This window comes from Pleuronectes platessa, chromosome 10, assembly GCF_947347685.1.
Source record: "Pleuronectes platessa chromosome 10, fPlePla1.1, whole genome shotgun sequence".
NCBI classification, from domain to species: domain Eukaryota; kingdom Metazoa; phylum Chordata; class Actinopteri; order Pleuronectiformes; family Pleuronectidae; genus Pleuronectes; species Pleuronectes platessa.
Window position 1 is genome coordinate 19,653,444 of NC_070635.1, and position 21,595 is coordinate 19,675,038.

General features: G+C 40.7%; 1 protein-coding gene across 1 annotated transcript; it reads left to right on the forward strand.

The window, feature by feature from the left end:
• The first annotated feature begins 1,237 nt into the window (after positions 1–1,237).
• Positions 1,238–21,550, forward strand: taf2 (TAF2 RNA polymerase II, TATA box binding protein (TBP)-associated factor). Its single transcript, XM_053432846.1, has 27 exons — positions 1,238–1,661; positions 1,879–1,933; positions 2,357–2,517; positions 2,710–2,828; positions 3,060–3,201; positions 3,588–3,819; positions 4,703–4,887; positions 5,036–5,149; positions 8,038–8,137; positions 8,577–8,662; positions 8,753–8,888; positions 9,010–9,164; positions 9,405–9,519; positions 9,650–9,759; positions 10,311–10,376; positions 10,554–10,680; positions 10,952–11,077; positions 13,447–13,587; positions 14,017–14,127; positions 14,338–14,531; positions 14,767–14,906; positions 15,264–15,333; positions 15,991–16,100; positions 17,675–17,904; positions 18,858–19,049; positions 19,145–19,247; positions 19,336–21,550. Exons 1-27 carry the CDS (start codon positions 1,612–1,614, stop codon positions 19,626–19,628), a joined length of 3,663 nt encoding a protein of 1,220 aa, XP_053288821.1. The 5' UTR covers positions 1,238–1,611; the 3' UTR covers positions 19,629–21,550.
• The last annotated feature ends 45 nt before the right edge of the window (positions 21,551–21,595 follow it).

Below are 21,595 nucleotides of genomic sequence, written 5' to 3' on the forward strand. Positions count from 1 at the left end.
CTTTTCTTTCCACATTAGGAAAGTGTCCCGTCATGCTGTACTTAACATTGAACTACTTGTCAGCATTCCTTATATTAGATAATCACCTTGAGTTTCCGTGAAACTATTTAATCCCATCAACTCTTCATGCTCATTGGATAAATTGTCCTCGGTCAAGCGTCCTTCCCCCACAGTGGGAGACAGGACAAGAACCTGAGGATTTGTCGCAAAAAGATTTGAATTAATCATCATGAAACAGAAAACTTCGATTGGGCAGAAAAAAAGAATACCTGGTTTCAATATTCTCTTATCTGAAAGTGAAGAAAAACCAGTTGGAACAATGGCTTGTTGATAAGTAGACACCAAAAGTAACTTGGTGCAGTTAAGAAACTTCACATTGAATATAGTTTGTTGCAGGGCCTTATTCCTGCAATGTTATATTTGTATAATTAAATTAAGAGAGAATCAAATTATAAGCCAAGTGGAATGTGACAGGTCAGTAATGACAAACCCACAGGGGTTCTCCTTGCTTACTTTCTTCTAGGAGGAAAATTCTGAGCACATAAATCGCTAAAGGGGAAAAATGAAAACTTATAAAATGATGTGTTTTGGCTAAAGAGAACATAGAACCATTTGAACGGAATTATTTAATTGAATATGAAAACTGCATTGTGTTATTTCATAATTATGAAATTATTATCTGTAATAGAGACAAAAGTGGTTAACATTGTGACAGTTCCAATCTATCTTCAACAGAACTGCTGCTTTTTTGTTTTTGGCTCCAGACTGAGTATAAACTATGAAGACGTGTGTGTGGAAAAAATCAAACCAGCCAAACTTGAACTTCAAATGGACAATAACAAGCACACTGTAAAAATGTTCAATCACGTGTATAGTGTGTATAATATCTTAAGCTTTATAGAATTTATATATTTAAGCTTGTACTGATACACAAAAGCAAATTCCTTCTGTGTTTATCTTCATAGCGATGAACTCCGACTCTGCCTCTGATGTAATTCTCCGTACCCACAGGAGGGGGCGCGCTGAGTGAAGCGCATGCAGGAAGTCCCGCCCCCTCTGACGCGACGAAGACGTGCCCTCAGTTTTTTTAATCAATAAATGGGATTAATTTTATTAACCCTAAAAACTAGTGTGTATCACACGTTATACATTTACTATATATTTTGGCCATAGTCTCATTTCTATTGAAACTCTCTTCCTGTGTCTGTTTTACGCCCGGGTCAGAGGTCACAAAGAAAATGGCGGAACCCGGCGGAGCGGCGCTCGCTTCTCTTCCTGCAGCGGGACACGGAGCGGATATTTGAATGTTGTGGCTGTTTCAGCCTCTCGCTGGGGACCTGTTCTCTTCTACAACATCCACTGCGGCTCATGGCCGACTCGCGTTAAGGAAACGTCCTCTGTGACTGCAGTGAAACGAGTGGAAACAACCCGAGGCTCGTCACAGAGACTCTAACCCGGAGGACACAGTTTACTTTTAAAAGTGCACTTTTTGCAGGTTAGCAGCTGGATGTGAAGCTAGCGGAGTACTAGCTTCGCCCGGCTGATAGAGAGAAAGCCCACTGAGCAGTGGAACAGCGGCATGCTGCTACTCCATCACAACAACCAGTGAAGATGAACAGGAAGAAGGATAAGGGCTTCGAGAGCCCGCGACCTTTCAAATTATAAGTACCTCTTCTGTATCTCTGCGTCTTGGTTAGCATTGTGATGATTGGTTTGCAGCAGCACAGCTAAGTTCATGCTAACCCAGCTTTCACGACTGCTGCTGGCAGACACTAACCCAGTGTGGTCGTGTCTCTGCTCATTGAATGTGTAGTAAACAATATAGTCCATTAAGATGTACATCCCATAATGACGCGGTGTTTCTGTTGCTGTTTTTACGACCCATCAGATGGTGTGCATCAACAACATCAACTTCCAGAGGAAATCTGTCATCGTGAGTACAGCACGATCATCACAAATCACACTTATTCAATCAGGAGGAATCACCAACACCATGGAGGAGACTTATTACTGTATTAACACATTAATACACTCACTTAGTTTGATCATCCATCATTTGTGTTGGTTTGATTCAATGTTGTTGTGATGTGTCAGACGGGGGCTTGTTATCGTGTTACAGCTCCACAGAGTTAAAAAACGAACTGGTGTGGAAATGCCAAGACACGCCAACGTCATCTCCATTTTATTATACTCTTCTTTACTTTTATTTTACTTGAAAATAGTTTTCAACTGTTCTTTCCGATTTTAAATGATTTATTTTCATTTAGTCCCTTTTGCTATATATGTTTCTTTATAGAACCTGTGTATGAACTGTGCTTTAAAAAACTGCCGTGCCTGTTTTCCTTGCATCCCGTAGGGCTATGTCGAGCTGACCATCTTCCCCACTGTGGTCAACCTGAACAGGATCAAGCTCAACAGTAAACAGTGCCGCATTTACAGGGTTAGAGTCAATGAGCTTGAAGCCCCGTTCATTTACAATGACCCCACCCTGGAGGTGTGCCACCACGAATCCAAGCAGTGAGTACATCACTGTGTTACACATCCGAGTCCTCTGCTAACCAGATTCATGTTTAGTATAACAGAAATACATGTACTTAAGTAGTTAGGTAAGAGATGGAGCAAGAAAAAGTATTTTTTTCATATACTATTATTGTCTACTTCACAAGGCATTCACACTTTTGTGTAAATATTGTGTATGTTTCTTCGTAGGAGGAACCTCAACTATTTCTCTAGTGCCTACACAGCAGCCGTGAGTGCTGTGGACCCGGATGCAGGACACGGGGAGCTGGTCATCAAGGTGCCCTCTGAACTCTGGAAACAAGGAGATGGTAAGAGGAAAAGTGTAGAAGCCAGAGTAAAACCTTTTTTTTTTTGTTCTTTTTTTTTTGTTGAAAAGTCTAACATCATCATGATCACATAGGTCCAATTTAAAATGTTCCTATGGCATGGATTGATGTGGTCACATGTTATGGATTTCCACTTTTTCTATGTACTGCATTTCTGAAATGAAACCATAAGACCATGACTTATCCACAATATGTCCTGTGTCATCTGTTCAGATTTGAAAGTTTTAAAGGTGTACATAGAATTCTCACTGGACCAGCCCAAAGGAGGTCTCCACTTTGTTGTTCCTGATGTGGAGGGCAGCATGGCAGAGAGAGGAGCTCATGTGTTTTCCTTTGGATACCAGAACTCCACCAGGTATCAGGACATATTTTTATAATTATCCTGTTTTGTAGGAATGGATTCAAATGAAATACTTTGCTTTTAGTAACTGTTTGTACAAGGAAAATTGCAGTTTTGGACAGATTTCAAACACTTTGTCCCTAAGCCAAACCAGATTTTGAAATACCAGAATCCACAGAGCATTTTCTGTCTCAACAACGTTATAGTGTTGAATCCTACTTGTATTCTAAGCTCGCTGGCTTCTCTCCTTTCCCTTTTGGATAGTTCTTTTGTTTTTGTTTAGACTCACACTTTGAGCTGGTCATAAAGGGCACATAATAGAGCTCACAGTCACATTAATCATTCAATTTATTTGTGCTTTTAGCCTGTGCCAAAGCTCATTAAAATGTCTTGTACCCCAGATTCTGGTTCCCCTGCGTGGACTCGTACTCAGAGCTGTGTACGTGGAAGCTGGAGTTCACTGTTGATGCTTCCATGGTGGCAGTGTCCAGTGGTGATCTGGTGGAGACCATGTACACCAATGACATGAGGAAGAAGACCTATCACTATGTCCTACCCATTCCCACGGCGTCCCCTAACATCTCCCTGGCAGTGGGGCCCTTTGAAATCCTTGTGGACCCCTACATGCACGAGGTGGGTTCTTAGTGACCAGTGCTGCCTTTAAATCCTGATTTTGCTGTGTGTGCTTAAGAATTGGAAAATTAACTAATTTACCACATATTTTGACATCTTTACAGTATGTATTACTTTCAGATCAGAAAATAATATTATTAAGAAAAATATTATTTTACTTTTATGACATGAAATGTTAAACAGTGTCTCTTAAACTTTCTGGCCAGTAATTTCCATAACACTATCTCCTAACTCACATCATGCTGAGAAACTGAGAACACCCCCCCCCCACCCAAACACACTCATTATATTTAAAAACAAGGGATTTTTTTGCTTTCCATATATTATATATTGTTGTAAAATGAGAATCAAAGTTTGAGACTTCTTTCCAAATGTAAATTTGACTAGACAGTCTGGTCTGAGTCACAAACACATGTAAGAGGAAAGTGTCAACTATTATTATATTCTCTGGGACCACAGTTTAACTATACTACAGTCATCTGTCAAACATTATGAGACAGACTGGCTTACTGCAGGTCAGTCATAATATAGTAATATTTGCTATAGGAATGAACACAAGGTGGCAGTATTGACCTTTTAGATATCCTTCACCCCTTAGTCCCTTTCAAAAGAATAAGAAAGCACACTGCGGTGACTCTCAAGCAAATATCAAGGGAACTTCCAATATTCTTTTATCGTTACTCTTATCTGCCCAACAGTTTCTGTATATGGCCATTTACAATAGTGTTACTGACTCTGGCTAGAGCGCCACGTTTAACTGGAACAGCTCTTAAACTTCAAGTAGTTAGTTATTGGCCTTAATCGTATAAGCATTGTTATCAATGATTTTTAAGATATACAAAGACTTACTTACTACGATGTTCTTGCTCCTGTTACCTTTCAGGTGACCCACTTCTGTCTGCCGCAGCTGTTGCCACTGCTCAAACACTCCATGTCATACCTGCATGAGATTTTTGAGTTCTATGAAGAGATCCTGACGTGCCGTTACCCTTATTCCTGCTTCAAGACTGTGTTTGTGGATGAACCCTATGTGCAAGTGTCCTCTTATGCATCCATGAGCATCTTCAGGTAATGTGAATTAGAGATCAACGACTTCTCTGTCCATTCAGGTTATGATGGAATTATTCGATTTCTTAGCTCATGCACATGTTTTCATGGATGCAGATTATAGTCATATTGTTTTCACATCCACCTCCACTCTGCCTCTGTCTTTCAGTACCAACATGCTTCACAGTGCGATGATCATAGACCAGACCCCACAGACTCGTCGTTGTCTGGCCCAGGCCTTGGCTCAGCAGTTCTTTGGTTGTTTCATCTCCAGGATGTCATGGTGAGATTTTACTTTTTAATGTGTAGCAAAGCTCCATTTGAGACTATAAACAACCTTTTCTAAGCATGTGCTTCAGCAATAACTTTTTTCCAATTTTAAGGAGACAAACTAAATGCACTTACACTCAGATTGCTAAAACAGAGACCAGAATCTTGTCCTCGAAGTCAGATTTCATGTTTAGAGCGTCCAACTTCTGAAGGCTCTTGTCAGTGGCCTTGCAAAGAGGATTTCCTCTCTTTATTCAAAAGCTTGCTCTTTCAATTTGAGAGGAGGACCTGCTGATTTCGCGTTCAGATTTTGTAATAGTTTCATGCAAAACCCTGTGCTCGCACTCAAATATACCCTGCTTGTGCTTCGATTTTCTGTGTTCAAGCTTCACCTTTTCTCCTCACGTGCACGTCTGTAATAGGTCCTGCTCTCAAACTGAAAGACCACTCTCTTGAATAAAATAGGGATAAAACCTCTTTAATGCAGTGTCATTCAAGTAAGTCTATGTATTACAATATGTAAGTGCATTTGTCTCCCTCCAGGAACTAAAGTAAATCAATAACAAAGCAAGGCAACTTTATTTATAGTGCATGTTTAATTTCAAAGAATTTCATTGTGCTTTCCATGGAATAAGTCACCGCACAGTGGCAATGCAATAACAATAATAACAAAGCAGCATACAGTATGAAAACAAGCCCATAATATAATTAGACACACTGCCATTGTCCCCTCACCCTCCAACAAACACACACATTCACACTAACATTGTTTATAGGCTGGAGAAAACAGGAAGGTTTCAAGTTTGGCTTTAAAGGTAAATTGCAGAAGGCAGGCTCGCAGTAACTAAAGGCACATTAGGAGCCCCTGATCTTATTCTGGGTACAACTGAGAAGCCACTGTCTGATGACTTGAAAGGTCTGATGGGGGGCAAAGCTAAAGAGTTTATGTCCTAGAGACTTGTTTTGGTCGGGATTACAGATTATATGTCTGCCTCTAAAGTCATTGTCATAGTTTAATTCCGTGATCATGCATATCTGAAACCACGACCGGATCATTTTACCAGGGTTATCAAGAACTCCCATTCTCTAGTCTTTATCCATATATGTATTTCATTCTTCATGTGACCATCTGAGTGCAGCACCAGGAATGCCTTCTCGAAGTGAGTGCTGTTTGCCTCATTTGTATGATGCATCACGCGCCCCCCCCCCCAGGCCACCTTTGAATGTGGTAATTCAGAGCAGGTATGCTGCAAAGCGTTTGAAGCCTTCTGTGACTTTGACTGTCATGGGATGAGGTGTTTTGAGTTCAGCCAGGGACGGACCACAGTTAGCTTCAGAGGTCAGATTGTTAAGTTATGGAAAACTGCTGTCATTATTGTTTGGAAGCATAGTCACCTAAGGTCCAGGTTGCTGCCTTACTCTTCATTGTATTCATGTCTGTTTGAGACGTGTGGTATCATTTACCCTCAGACAATTTCATATAATGCTGGTGATGAGAGATTTACAGCGCTGTGATGTTTTGTCAGGAGTCCTAAGATGGGACAGCACTGGCATGAATGACTGTATTTACCACTATGATGGATCACTGTGTTAGTACCTGGCAACTTGGCCAGTGTGGTTTCTGTGTGTGAGAAACTGAGGAAATAATTCGGAGGGGCTTGCTCATGTTAAGAACCCATTAGTCAAACTTTAACACTAGTTTCTATGGTACTGTCAATATTATATTAATTGCTGATGAGGATAAAAAAGAAATTGCGTGTCCTTTCTTTACCTTTGCTCATTCTCTATTCTGCCTCCCTCCTCTTTTATCCTGCCTGACCTCTAAACACACATCAGATGTGGGACCTTGGTTTGCTTTTGTTGTTGAGCTGGCTGGTGTGTAAGACCTCAGGAAAGTCACAGATCTCTTTTATGTCAGCCAAGCTTGGTGCTGCCTGCTAGCAATTAATCAGCGTGGGGGTTAACTGGGGCCTGTAATTGAAAACAGGCTGGGCTCAGTAGCTTGTCAGACGTATAGAAGGCACATTACCAAGAGAAACCTTCAAATCTTTGAAACTGTGTTGAGAAGTTGTGAATTTGAGACCCTGAATCACTGGTTTATCTCTTCTTCATGTGTCTGTCTGATCAAAGAACTACTGGTTTTCTTATTAACGATTGTCTGCTGATGTGAATATAAACTTGACCGCTGCATCTGTAGATTTTCTTTTTGTGTTATAAAACATTTGGCAGTTTTTCAGGCCTAAAGATGTAGGCTTCTATTCAAGAAAGGTTCAGTTGGTCTTGAGGTCAAGGACCAGAGGGAAAGGAAATTAGGAGCTGCACAATTCATAGTTCTTGAATAGTACTCATAATATGATCCATAAACACGTAAAAGAAAATACTTCTCTGCATAATGTTGATTATAGCTGATACATAGATGAAATCACCATCATTATATAAACCAGACCTGATTCAGTTCTGCGTAAAACCACAGAGGTTGAATCAGCGTGTTGTCTCTTCTTTAACAAGCTTATAAAGCCAGGTTGGTAAATTTATGAGAGTTGTGATTGCCAAGTTCCTTTCAAACCAGACCCTGAGGGTAAAATTCACCATTATAGAGAGATGAAGCAGCTCAAGTGTGGCCTGAAAAGCTTGACAGAGGGTTTTCACCGTGAAAAGAGCCCAGGACAATGTCGGCAAAAGATTGAAAAGATGGAGTAAATAATAGCGTGTTTTTTTTGGTCAACCTTTTAATTCAGTCTTGAATCTCTGATTGGTTATTAGTTTCACATTTCCTGGTTGCTATAAATCTTGTGATGAACAGAGTCTCTGCAATTCTAAAGTTCAGAATTAGGCCAAACCAACAGACTTTCGCTTGTAACTACAGATCAGCAGTGACATGGCATGTTGTTGTTTCTGAAGGGCTGATGAGTGGGTGTTGAAGGGAATCTCAGGCTATATCTACGGCCTCTACCTGAAGAAAACGTTCGGAGTCAATGAGTATCGACACTGGATAAAAGAGGTAACGCTTTGATCTATCAAATGTTTATCCACTGTTTATCCTGTCATAGCACTTACTCACCCAAAGACCACTGAGCAGAGCTGGTACCTGCCCTTGGTACAAATATTCACTCAAGGATGAAATCTTTAAACTTGGTGGTCAAATGTCCAAAGGTCAAGGTCACATGACCATGAGTTGTTTTAAACGCAATATGTCACGAATGCCCAAAAGGAATTTCATAACATGTCATTCCCTTAGACTCGAGGATTAAATGTGAGAGGATTAAATGTGAGAATTGAATGCTTTTCTTTGCCATTGTTAATTTGTATATAATATAATATTTCAGGTCTTAACTGTTAAAAAAAAATGTGGGTGAAGTTATTACTAAATAAAAGTCAGATTAATCAGTATTAAAACTAATCTATTGCTTCTTTATAAATGTAATTCTGTCTCTAAATAGGAGCTGGACAGGATTGTGGACTATGAACTAAAGATGGGAGGGGTCCTGTTGCACCCAACCTTCAGTGGAGGCAAAGAGAAGGACAAGTAAAACATTTTGTATTTAAATCCCTTCACACTGATTTAATGTTTGAAGAGTCATTTTCTAGATCACAAAGAACTTTTTTCTCTCTTTAGTCCTACTCCACACCTTCACTTCTCCATCAAGCACCCCCACACGTTGTCCTGGGAATACTACAAGATGTTCCAGTGTAAAGCCCACCTGGTGATGAGGTTGATAGAGAACAGGATCAGCATGGAGTTCATGTTGCAGGTCAGGCACAACATTGTTCTGTTTCTGTAATTGAAGATGTCAAAACCAGTTCAAGTTAACATTATAATAAATGCTGCTTTAGTCTTCATTGTTTTTCTTCTTCTGTCCTGCCCTCCTCTAGGTTTTCAACAAGCTCCTGAGTTTGGCCAGTACGGCCTCATCCCAGAAGTATCAGAGTCACATGTGGAGCCAGATGCTTCTGTCTACTCACGCTTTCCTCAAATCCATCTCCAACGTCTCTGGCAAAGACATAGGCCCGCTGATCAAACAATGGGTGTATCCTTTATTTTTATTTTTACTATAGTGTTTAAATATTTGTCAAAAATTCTTTACCCTTTTAAAAATCAGAATGCAAGTTAATAAAAAAAATTTTAAACAAAATATGATTTGCTGCTTCATTAGTAGATGTAACTTCTTAGTGTCTGTGCACCATCTCTAGCTGTAACCCTGGTGTGGTGGTTGTGATTGTCCCAAACGTTCTTGGTCGCCTGTGTGCGTCTTAACTCAACTGTCCAGAGACCAGAGTGCTGTGGTAAAATTCTTTGGAAGTTTTGCCTTTAACAGGAAGAGGAACGTGTTAGAGCTGGAGATCCGTCAGGACTATACATCATCTGGAACTCAGAAATATGTGGTGAGTCTATTTTTTACATTCAGAGTAAAAGTCATAACAAAAAATAAGGAAGTCAGCAATGTGGCCATTTCTGAAATGTACTAAACTGCGGTTCTGAATGACATATATATATGTATTTATCTCATTGCAGGGTCCCATCAAGGTGACAGTGCAGGAGCTGGATGGGTCCTTCAAACACACACTGCAGATAGAGGAGAACAGCCTCAAGCATGACATCCCCTGCCACTCCAAGAGCAGACGGTACCTAACACAGCAATGCACACTTCTTCATTTCATCATGATTTGTGGATTATATTACTTAATAACTTGTTTGTGCCAGATTTGGCCACAATTGTGTCTCATGACTGTCAGGTGGATTTTAACTTTCTCATTAATTATTGGCGACCAGCCATATTCTCATTTGTCCTGCCACAACTTCATAATGAACCAAAACACATTAGTACTTCTCATAATAACATAAGAGATCTCTAACTTGGTGGTTTGCTCCACTGATGCATTTTATAATTAGTGCAGATATGTTGCACATGCAGCTTAGTCGTGTTGCTATGAAACTGTATCATAAAAGGAGTTTTCATCCATGTCTGAGACTCATTATAAATCTAAAAGTCAACTGATGCTTCCTTGGTGGTGCTTTCTTTGGCTCCTGTGATTTGTTAATCTCCACTTTGGCTTTGGTGCCTCTCTCCTTCTTCTTCTTTATTAAAGAGTAAAATGAATTTCAACATGTTTTTTATTTATATGTCCTATATTAGTGTTAAGTTTTTATTGGATTTTTGTGATTCTCTTCCCAGAAACAAGAAAAAGAAGATCCCTCTGGTGAATGGAGAGGAGGTGGACATGGATTTGTCAGCTATGGAGTAAGACATTTCTTCCGTCACTGTTTGCTGCCTGTAATACAGTTCTAAAAATCCACTTGACTACATTTACATCATCCATATCATACAGACCTGTATCTCTGGGAACCAGTGTCCACAGGTCAGTTGAGGGGACATTTCTTTCCCCTAATGTGTCCCTGTCTCTTTGTTTGTCTGCAGCGCTGACTCGCCTCTCCTCTGGATCCGGATTGACCCAGACATGTCCATTCTGCGGAAGGTGGAGTTTGAGCAGGCGGACTTCATGTGGCAGTATCAGCTGCGCTATGAGAGGGATGTAGTTGCACAGGTGGGTTATTGGTAGTGCAGTTTTAAAAAGTCCCTTTTGTTTGACGATGTAGCAGCTTCTCATTTTTATCAAACCTTTACCGACACAGGTCAAGTCCATTTCATTAACATTTCACGCGGTGCATTCTTTTCATGTTCTGGTATTATCGTGTTACTTTAAGCTGTAGGAGTGTGTCTGCCATCTTATCCAACAAACACTGATTGACATCTTTGAGTTGAAATTCTTTTCACATTTAGTTAAAAGTAAATGTCTGTGTCTTTCTATCCTGAAGGAGGAGTCTATCTTGGCGCTGGAAAAGTTCCCAACTCCTGCCTCCAGACTGGCTTTGACTGACATCTTAGAGCAGGAACAGTGTTTCTACAAAGTCCGCATGCAGGCCTGCTTCTGTTTGGCCAGGGTATGTGTATATGCACCTGTGTGGTATTTGTTTTGTGTGTGTTTATATTTTAGAAGCAATGAATATGTGACATTACAGGTTGGCTTACAATCATTTTACAACACACAATTGTGGAGAACTCAGGTCAGGACGTCCAAAAAAGGTCCAAAACATAATCTTGGTCTGTTAAGAAGTCATATGATTCAACTTTCCTTTAAGACCTTTACAATTAATATGCATCATTTTAATATTGTCTGCTGTTTTGTGTAATGTAAAATTCTTACAGTAACTAAGTGAGATCTTGAACTGGACACCTTCAGCAAATTATCCCAAATAGTTGATTTTGTGTTCCTCTTAGCAATAAGCTCTTCCATGCATTTGCTGATTCGGGGACGTGTGCGTCACACACATGCCTTCATTATTCAATTCCACAGTATGCACTGTACAGACGTGAGCTTTCCAAAGGCGCAGTAAGAGCGGAGGGTTGTGTGGAGTAATATGCATGGCTTAGTTGAGTAGTAGAGATAGAAGGAGAGCCTTCAGATGAATGAAGGTTTGGGAGGTCTGTATGAATGACTCATAGTGAGTGTAGTGAAAACGAGACACACAACCTTTTTCAGTTTTTACTAAGGCACTGTAACTAGTGTGTCAATTCTCAATTGATTCTGTCCAAATTTGAGACAGAACTTCCTTTTACCCCTTATGATAGAGTTCCGTTTGATTTTCATTTTGTACTTTGGTAAAAATAATTTCTTTTCACAAAATCTCTAGTGCTAACAGTATCGTGAAAAGAGCTACAGTATGAGAACAACATATAGCCTACAAGCTTGCAGGGCCACCCACCGGTTTAACCCACGCTGCACTTAAGCTCGTTGCCTGAATAATCCTATTCTGTGGCTACAGGAAATTCTCCATTCTCTGGATTTGGTCTGTTCCAACTTTAACCCCACTGGATTTCCGCCATTCGAGTTCCACCTGAACCAATATTTTCACAACATGATAAACTGAGTTGAGGCTGAAATGGCAGCACTTCACTTCTTTCATTATGTTGCCATGTTGGCCTTTGGTATATACTAGAACTACTACTACACACACACACTCTCAACCTGCACATAAACACATACACTCGCAGACTTGCAAACCCACACTGACCACAAAGTGCGGTGTGACTGACTTTAACTCTCAGATGGATTTGGCTGCATTATGAGAGGTTGGGATGGCATTTACTTGCTTGTTTTTGGTAGAAAATGTGGGAAGTAGTAAGGAACAGCCTGGGGCGGAAAATCTCGGGGAAAACACATAAATACTGACAAATGAATGCACAAGACACGCAAAAAATACAGACGTGTTTTGAATGCGTGCATGCTCATTTACAGGAACATTCTTGTGCTCATTCCTGCCTTTATTTATCTAACCAAATGACAACATCCTGTGTCAGTGACCCTTAGCCCTTTATTACCACATTAACATAAATTCCCTAATTTCCTGTTGGAACTCAGAGACCACTGGAGCCACTGGTCTTCATACCTGTGGAAATCTCATGATCTGCTCGTGTTTAAATTTTGCCTTTTACATTGAAGATCAGTTCTTACCACAAAAACGGACAGACAGAAAGGACATTGTTTTACTGATTCAACTATTCTAACTCTACTTCTAATCCCAGCATTTGTTGACTTGTCATTTGTGCGCCAAAGCATTCCTCAACTCACTTTGGTGCATCTTATACTTCAATGCAAATATCCATTTTATTCAATATGTGTTGGGTTAGGGTTAGGGTTATTATCTTGATACCAGTCTTTATATTTTTCTGTATTGACTGGGACTGAGGATAGTTGACAGATGATGAGGTTCACATGCAGCAACTTGGACACATCTCAACCTATTGCTGCTTATCAGCGGCCTTTGAACCAGTTAACCCCCCCCCCCCCCCCATTCTGCTATTAAACCAAGGACTTTCTTGGTTAGAATCCCATTTAACTGGACGTTCCTTCAATGTCTCATGGTGTGGACATGCGTTCTTATCCCTTCCCCACAGGGTTCCCCCAATACAAACAGTTTGCAATGTACAGGCCATGGGTTTCTCTCGCCTTGACTGTTACAAGTCCCTTTAGTGAGCCTCCATTCATATGCAGTGAAACCCTTACAGATGGTGCAGAATATGTCCCACTCTATCACCTTCACCCCAACTAGAACTTCTCTTTATCTGATCTACTGCAATTTATCTTGTTTAACAGATTTAGCACTTCTACAGTAGTGATGCTTTAGTGTTGGTATCCAGTATCACTTTGGACAGATCGTCTGCCAAATGACTAAATGTAGTAAATGTAACTTAAGTAATTTACTGTAAAATTGTGTTAATCCATTTTCATTGGTGCCTCTGATGTTTGCAGATTGCCAATTCCATGGTGAGCACATGGCAGGGCCCACCCGCTATGAAGTCCCTGTTCACCAGAATGTTCTGCTGTAAGAGTTGCCCCAACATTGTCAAGACCAACAACTTCAACAGCTTCCAGAGCTACTTCCTACAAAAGGTTTGTCAAACACACACAGCTAAACACACACTTGACTTACTGTAGAACCAAACCTGTACCGTTGTCTGATTTCACTTATCAAAGATGAGTAAATCACTACTAGTACTGCAGATAATGTTAATACCCGGAAATGTGTTAAGAATTAATTATAACTGCAATGCTATTACTCATTGTGTCCACCAGAGAGCCCTGAAAACTATATTTGAGCTTTAACCTGTCTCACTCAGAACATGCTTATCAATACATTTATTTTAAATAAACATTAAATGATTTTGAAAATTCTCAAATATTGGTATCACGATTTAATCTTGAATATGCGTTGTGTTCTGTTGAAGAAGTACTACACTAAAGCACATTGTGAAACTGAGCAAACAAGTGGTTGTCCTGTCCTGTCCTGTATTATTGTTCCATCTTTGTCTTCCATGTCAGACGATGCCTGTTGCCATGGCGCTACTCAGAGATGTTCAGAACCTCTGTCCCAAAGACGTCCTCAACTTTATACTTGACCTCATCAAGTATAACGACAACAGAAAAAACAAAGTAAAAACAAACATTTACAAATTTTCTCTTAAACACTCAAAATCAAGAAAATAAAATGCTGTACTTTTTATGATTAAAGACATGAATGAATTAGACTTAAAAAGAAGTTTGTTAAAGTGTTGTTATTTTACACACAAAGAGGGAGTTTAATTAAAATGTCTCCTTTTTCTCTTTTCTCCTTCCCATCTTTCCCATCTTACCCATCTTTAGTTCTCGGACAACTACTATCGCGCAGAATTGATTGAAGCACTGACCAACTCTCTGACCCCCGCCATCTGTATCAACAATGAGGTGCGGACAGTGGACAATTTAAATGCTGACGTCCGTCTCATCTTGGAGGAGATCACCCGATTCCTTAATATGGAAAAACTGCTCCCCAGCTTCAGGAACACCATCACTGTCAGGTACAAAGATGTGCTCCTGGATACTGTAGGGGTCAACCAATAGATCCTTTTTTCAGGGTTGATCCCAAAAATTTGTAATCAAGGAGGCTGATAACCAGTATGTGGTACCAATAATCTGTACATGTAGTAAAAAAAATCTTGCTTTCAAAATTAAGAATAATCCAATCTCAAAAACACAAAACTGCTGCTACATGAACAATTTGCTTAATTTTGACCGACATCCTTCTCTCTCCAGTTGTCTGAGAGCAATTCGGGAGCTTCAGAAGAACGGCCATATTCCCAGCGACCCATCACTGTTCAAGTCCTACGCTGAGTTTGGACATTTTGTAGATGTTCGCGTCGCTGCCTTGGAGGCTCTGGTGGACTATACAAGAGGTAAATTGTTCACACTCTTAGAAAACAGTCCCCTAAATATGCCAGATTTTTTTTTATCAAGATCCATGTATTATTACTAGAGAACCTGTTAGCAGAGCAGCAGCTTGGAAGTGACTGTGCACACAAAGAGGAGGAGAGAAAAAGCATTGAACATTAAGAAAAATATTGTATGTGGCTCTAAGACAGAGATCTCTTGTTGCTGACATGGAGCCAAATACCCTTTTAGCTATATATGACTGATAGGTGGTTTTATTTTGACACATCTGTTGTATCTTCAAGATGTTTTCCATTAGGGTTGTTGTGTTAGTTCTCAGTTGTGCACATGATGTGTATTTTTGTATGTTTTTTGTTCAACAGTGGAGAGAAGTGCAGTAGACCTGCAGTGGCTGCTCGCCATGGTCCACAACGATCCAACTCATTATGTCAGGTCAGCACAAAGCACACCTGCACACTTCGTACACACATTCATGCATACTACTGCGTAATGTACTACTACATTACGTCCAGTACTTTAGATTTTCCTCATGTTTTATTTCTTGTCCTGTACATTATTGTATCGCATTTTCCCAAACCTGTTACTGTCACCTCTGTCATTCATTTGCATTATCATGAGACAGTAATGTGTTAGTACTAGTCGGATGACTCACTCATTATCTAATGACACCTGTAATCATATCCTAGTGTAACTTAATACAATCATTTCATAAACATATGTACACTGAAACTGTTATTATTCCTCCCTGTCCATACCGACTTTAAAAGATTATCCTTTTTGTGTTGTTTGCTTCGAGGGAAAGATGACACTGATGGCTGGAAATTTATGATCAATGTTACTCACACATGCTCTTAAATACATTTTACAGTTTGCTCACATCTATATCTACTCACAAATGGGAGTGAAACATCCCACTGTCAAGCTGTGTCAGAACATGGTGCCATAAATATGAAAAGTGAAAATGCACTGCAGTGCAATAAACTATGCCTTTAGTTCATGTTAAATTGATGCATTGTTGATACGAAAAGACCAAATGTGTGGATTTTAATTTCTTTGCTTGTCTGTATTTCTTGCTTGTTGTCCAATCAGACATAAGATCCTGAGCATGCTCAGTAAGAATCCACCTTTCACAAAGACATCAGACTCCCCTCTGTGTAATGAAGCACTGGTTGACCAACTGTGGAAGCTCATGAACTCAGGTGAACACACACACACACACACACACACACACACACACACACACACACACACACACACACACACACACACTGACTAGATGTGACCATTTGAAATTTTTTTTTGTTATTGTGGAATATGAATGTGATCACTAAAATGTATCTGTCTTTACACATTCTTAGTGCACAGACTTCTATCAGACCATTAAGACTTCCCCTACTAGCTGATACGTTCTCTGTAATCAGCACAACTGTAACTAAAACTCATTTTGATGGATTATCAGTATCTCCATTGAACAGTCCAACATATTCCAACTGGTTCTTCATTGGCTGACGGCGTGCTTCAGATGAAATGTTTTCCTCCCTGACTTTCATTTCTTCCAATCCTGAAATGTAAAAGGTGAAGGTCTAGCATTTGGTGCAGTGCCTGCATCATATACGCACATGGTTCTGCCCTCTATTGTGTATTCAGGTTCCATTTCATTATTCTCTTCCAGGGGGTCCGACGTGTCTTGCAGCTAGCTAGCCAGGCCGTTAGCGCTTCATTCTGCCAATCTAAATACACACAACCTCCCAACCCAAATAAAAGTACAGTGTGTGTTCACAATTCAATATTCCTAGAGACCATTTGACTCTGAAACATGTTATTTAAATTATTGCCTTGCATATCAAAGAATGATCATAAACATGGATGATCATTATTTTCCAGGGACCTTTTGTTTGTCGGTCAGACAGTTTGGGGTGCTGTGGTCCAACTCCACTCGGCTGCCAGTTCAAATACACAGTGACCCGAATGCGAGGACCTTGAATACCATGTCGGTTGTTTTATTCTCTCTCCCCCCCCAATAACCCACAGGCCTCCCATGTGTCAAACCCCACACTCACGCAGGATGATGTTTCAGTGGCTGAAGGTCAGCGCTGTAAGAACACAAACTGAGTGCTTTCTGCTGCCGTTAGAGTAAATGATATCAATCCTCTTCCAAAGCCACAGTACACCCCCCATGTTCGGCGCCGGAGCCTTTGGATCATTAGCTTCAGCAGTATTGGATGTTTAAATCAGTCTCAACACGCTGCTGCTCAAATGATCCATATAATGAAGCATTTTGTAGCACTCATGCCACTGAGAGCTAATTATCTGGTGTTTAGCTATGCTCATATAGTCTCTGTGGAGATGTTGAATAAAATGTGTAGTGAAGGAACAGGCAGCTCTTACTTCAGCTCTGGATTTATGTGATATTTATGTGAAAATTGGTTCCCTCCATGTCTTTATGTAGCCTCCTTCAACCTTCCTGCTTTCCTTTCTACAACTCCATCTTGTCCTTAGACTTTTCATCCGTCTCTTCTTTATTCTCTTTGCATTTCTTTTAGTCGCTCCACTGAGGGGGGCTGCTCTGCACTGTGTGTAACCTCAATGTGTCCGATCCTCTGGAAGTATTGTGAAGACAAAGCTGTCTTAATGTGATAGCAGACAGAAACAAAGTAGAGCAGCATCACAGGTCGTTGGCCTAAACTGAACCAGAGATGTTGCAGTGACATGGCCAGTAGCTTCACAACAGGACTCCTCACAACCACATCATCAATATCTTTCTTTTTCTCAGGCACCTCACATGACTGGCGGCTGCGCTGCGACGCAGTGAACCTCTACTACGCCTTGTTCGGTCTGACCCGTCCGTCGTGTCTGCCACTGCCAGAGCTGGGCCTCGTGCTCAACCTGAAGGAGAAGAAAGCTGTGCTCAACCCAACCATCAAGCCTGAGCTGGGGGTCAGTGGGGGTATGGAGACACCTGCCAGTATAGGAATCCATGGAGTTGGCATGTGTTACACAGCTGTAAGTGGTTCAATTCCTTTCAAATTGTATTTACACAACATGCACATTGTCTTCCTGAGTGTGTTTTATCAGTCACCACCATCAGTTGTGAATCTTCCGTCAAAGAAAAGAAATCCCTGCTCTTATGTTTCACAATTGCTCTGCCTCACAACCAATCTACTTTGTGTTTGCTCTGGCACGCACATGACCAATATCAGTGGCGAATGTTATGAATCGTCATATGATGTGCATTTTTAGATGCGTTAGTATGGACGGAAATTATTTCTGATCTGGAGCTAAAAGGCTGCTCTGAGCAGAGATCGTCTTTGTTTTAAAAGTTAGTGTGGACATAACCTAAATTGTCAAGTCCGTTATCCTTTTGTTAAAGACCCACAACATCACACAACATGGAGTTAAACTGGTTTCTCTGCCAGTGCTGATGTAATCAGTGAGCTACTTGGTGGTCTTATTCCTTTCGGTCTCAATGTCTGAGTAATCCCACGTTGTAATTTCAAGATGGCAGCTACTTCATAAAAGCTGTTGTCTTATGTTGGATCTCTGTAATTACGGCCACCACAGTATAATGTAGCCAACACTGATTGGATACACACAATCTTTGGTGGCCCTGAGAACTAAAAAACGCACATGTAGAAACACTGCAGATACACACAAAGCAAGCAAATAGACCAGTGTGCTGCATGTTCACACATTTTCTTAACTTTCTTGTGTTTTGTCTATTTGCATGTGTTGCAGTGTGTTGAGCTCTCATCAAGAATCCCTGTAATTGACACTCAGGTTGTGTTGACAGCTGATTAAACATGGAGTCATATGTAGTATTACATTTATAGATGATTGATTTATTGTAGACTATTTCCAATGTGTTACAAACTCACATTATTCACACTATAACACTATATTAAAAATAATAATGCCATATTTCCACACATTCATTTTTTCACATTTGTGATCGGCAGGTTGACGAAGAGCCGGATCCTATTTCATTGGGGGTGTGTGGGGTGGGTCAGCCACCTCTAGGCCTGAAGAGGAAGGCTGAGACCCCGCTGGGCTCCCCTCCAGAGCCGGGACAGGTCCTGCAGCAGCAGGAAGACGAAGGCAGAGCAGGGCGCTACAAGATCAGGGTGAAGGATCTCGCCTTTCCCCCCAAGGTGAGGACACCTTTTTCTTATGCTTGCCTTTTATTGTACTCTAATATACAAGTGGTTCTCAGAAGGTATTAATTAGTCGTTCTGCTCTGCTTTAGTTTAACACCATGGAAGAAGAAGATATCGATATGGAGAGTGTTCATGACAGTCAGGCCTTCATCCACCAACATCTTAATCTGATGGAAAGACCCTCTACACCAGGTAAACACACACACAGACACACATACATAATATCAAAAACATACACACATAACCAGCTTAGACGTTCCTGTGCTCTCTCTCTTTTCAGGTAAAGAGCCGCTGTCAGTCGAACAGTCCATTCTCTCAATGCCCGCCACGCCAGTGCCCTCCTTCCCCAAAGAGACCACCTCCACCTCGTCTAAACACGGCAGCGAGCACGGCCACCACCATCACCACCACCACCACGAGCACAAGAAGAAGAAGAAAAAGCACAAGCACAAACACAAGCACAAGCACAAACACGAAAGCAAGGAGAAGGACCGAGAGAAGGACAACGCGCACGTGTACAGCAACAGCCCAGCCAGCGGCAGATCCCTGCGCTCGCCATCTCTGTCCGACTAAACCTCTGAAGAGAAACGATGTTACCTGGATACACCCATCGCCTGCTTGCATCATGAGAACAGTGACACACAGTGGAGGCAAAGCATGTTCAGTTGAACTAAATGTTTGTGACTCAGAATGAGGCAGAATCATTCTGACAAAATGTTGAAGAAAAGAATCTTCCAAGTGTAGTCATAGATGGAAAGAAGCCGCAGTAGTGCATGTTGACTCCGAAGAGGAAGTGCAGTGTCGTCAAGGTAAACCTTGTTTCTACACACACAAACACACACTGGTGCTGCTGTGGGTGGACTCTGCTGGCAGCGGCCGTCTGGCTGGGGTGTGCAACCACAATCAACTTTTTCCACCAACAGTCAAATACAGACTCATCCCACCTCATACAGCCGCCCCTGCTGCAGGGACACCACTCTGGTCTGCCTCATCCCAACAGCTGAATCCCAGCATTCAGTGCGTGGCTTCTGAGGGGAAACCAGGTGGTTGGTGGTGAAGATTTCACCATCCTGCCTCGAGTGACTCATCATCGTCAGCTCACTGGGGAAAATTCAACAAAAACAACAATTTTTACTGTATTGTTCAATTAAAACTCAAGTTATACTAGTGTTTTTTTTAATACTTTTTGTTTCCTAACTGCCATCCTTTTTAAAGGTGCTTTTATATCATTGAAGGTTTTGACAAGATGGAATCCAGCTCAACGAATACATTTACTCTGGCAACGTGTTCATGGGGTTGATGATGTGGTTTTAAAAAACATCCAGAATTCACCATTGAGATAACCAGACCGGTGCTGATCATGGAGCTCATATGTTTCAAAAAATGTTTTTTTATTAAATCAGTCGGTTTTGTCTTGTTTTTTTCTACAGACAAATAAAATCGTAGTATTCATATAAACTTTCTTGACTCTGGTTAATTAGTTCTGTCAGCATTAATTCCTTTTTAGTACATGTGAACTTCCCAGTTAGTACACGTCTAAGTAGAAACGGTTTCCCATCAGTGGTCCTTATTACCTCTAAGACGATCTTTAAGATGGATCTGTACTGTAGATCAAAAACTGCAAATGACAGAAATATGTGAAACAGAAAATTTCAAAGCAGAATCCAAAGGCTTCATGTGGAAAGAAGGAACCTAGATCTCTCTTTTTTTTTAATATACATTGTGTTCATTTGATAATTTGCCTTTAAAATAAATTGGATGGAATCATACATTTTTACATTTGTTTGAATTCTTATTTTGTGTTTCGCTGGATTAAAAAGATCACAGGTATAACAGTCAGTTTGTCAGCATCAGAAAAAACACACTGCTGCTACAGTTTGGTACAGTGAAGAGCCTCAGCAGCAGCCGTACACAGTGGCCTGACGTACTTATCTCAACATCGTTTCTCTGATTTGTCCATCAGTTTTTCATTCGTCTGTTAGTGCATCCTTTTGTCCTGGCTTGACCCCGAGCCTAGTGTGACGCTGAACATTTAAACCTGTGAATGAGGTCCGAGTGATCGGATCTCAAGAAGCACAGAGGACACATTTAGGTCAATTCAGACCTGTACTTACTGGGGACCTCTTGTGATCGGATCTCTCAGGCAGATGGTTTTACCAGGTCTGGCCCTAAGATGCTACAATTCTCCATAAAGACTTAAATAAACTCTCATATGAACACGTTCTCACCTGTGGCAAAACATGATTCCTTGTGAATTAATGGATTTTTTTTATTTCCTTAAACAAAGCAAATTGGCCAAATGATTCTCCCAATGATTTGAACTGTAACAATATGTTTCTAGTATTTTTATTGCCTACTTACAGGCAAATGGTTGATATCATATAGTAAGACCTATTATTATGATTATTATATGCTCATTGTTTGCATTTCAGTTGGTCTCTGTCATTTTTATTCGTTTTGATTTGTAGCGGGAAAATAAAACTTTATTTGATTAGTACAGTGGTCCAGTAGATTTCCTTTCACATTTCCTTTTTCACTCC

Bases quoted from the DNA above. Each gene is read 5' to 3' on its own strand.
- taf2 (XM_053432846.1), top strand. From the start codon at position 1,612: ATGAACAGGAAGAAGGATAAGGGCTTCGAGAGCCCGCGACCTTTCAAA. The intron at 10,377-10,553 runs GTAAGACATTTC...GTTTGTCTGCAG, and splicing joins ATGGATTTGTCAGCTATGGA to CGCTGACTCGCCTCTCCTCT. The intron at 15,334-15,990 runs GTCAGCACAAAG...TTGTCCAATCAG, and splicing joins GATCCAACTCATTATGTCAG to ACATAAGATCCTGAGCATGC.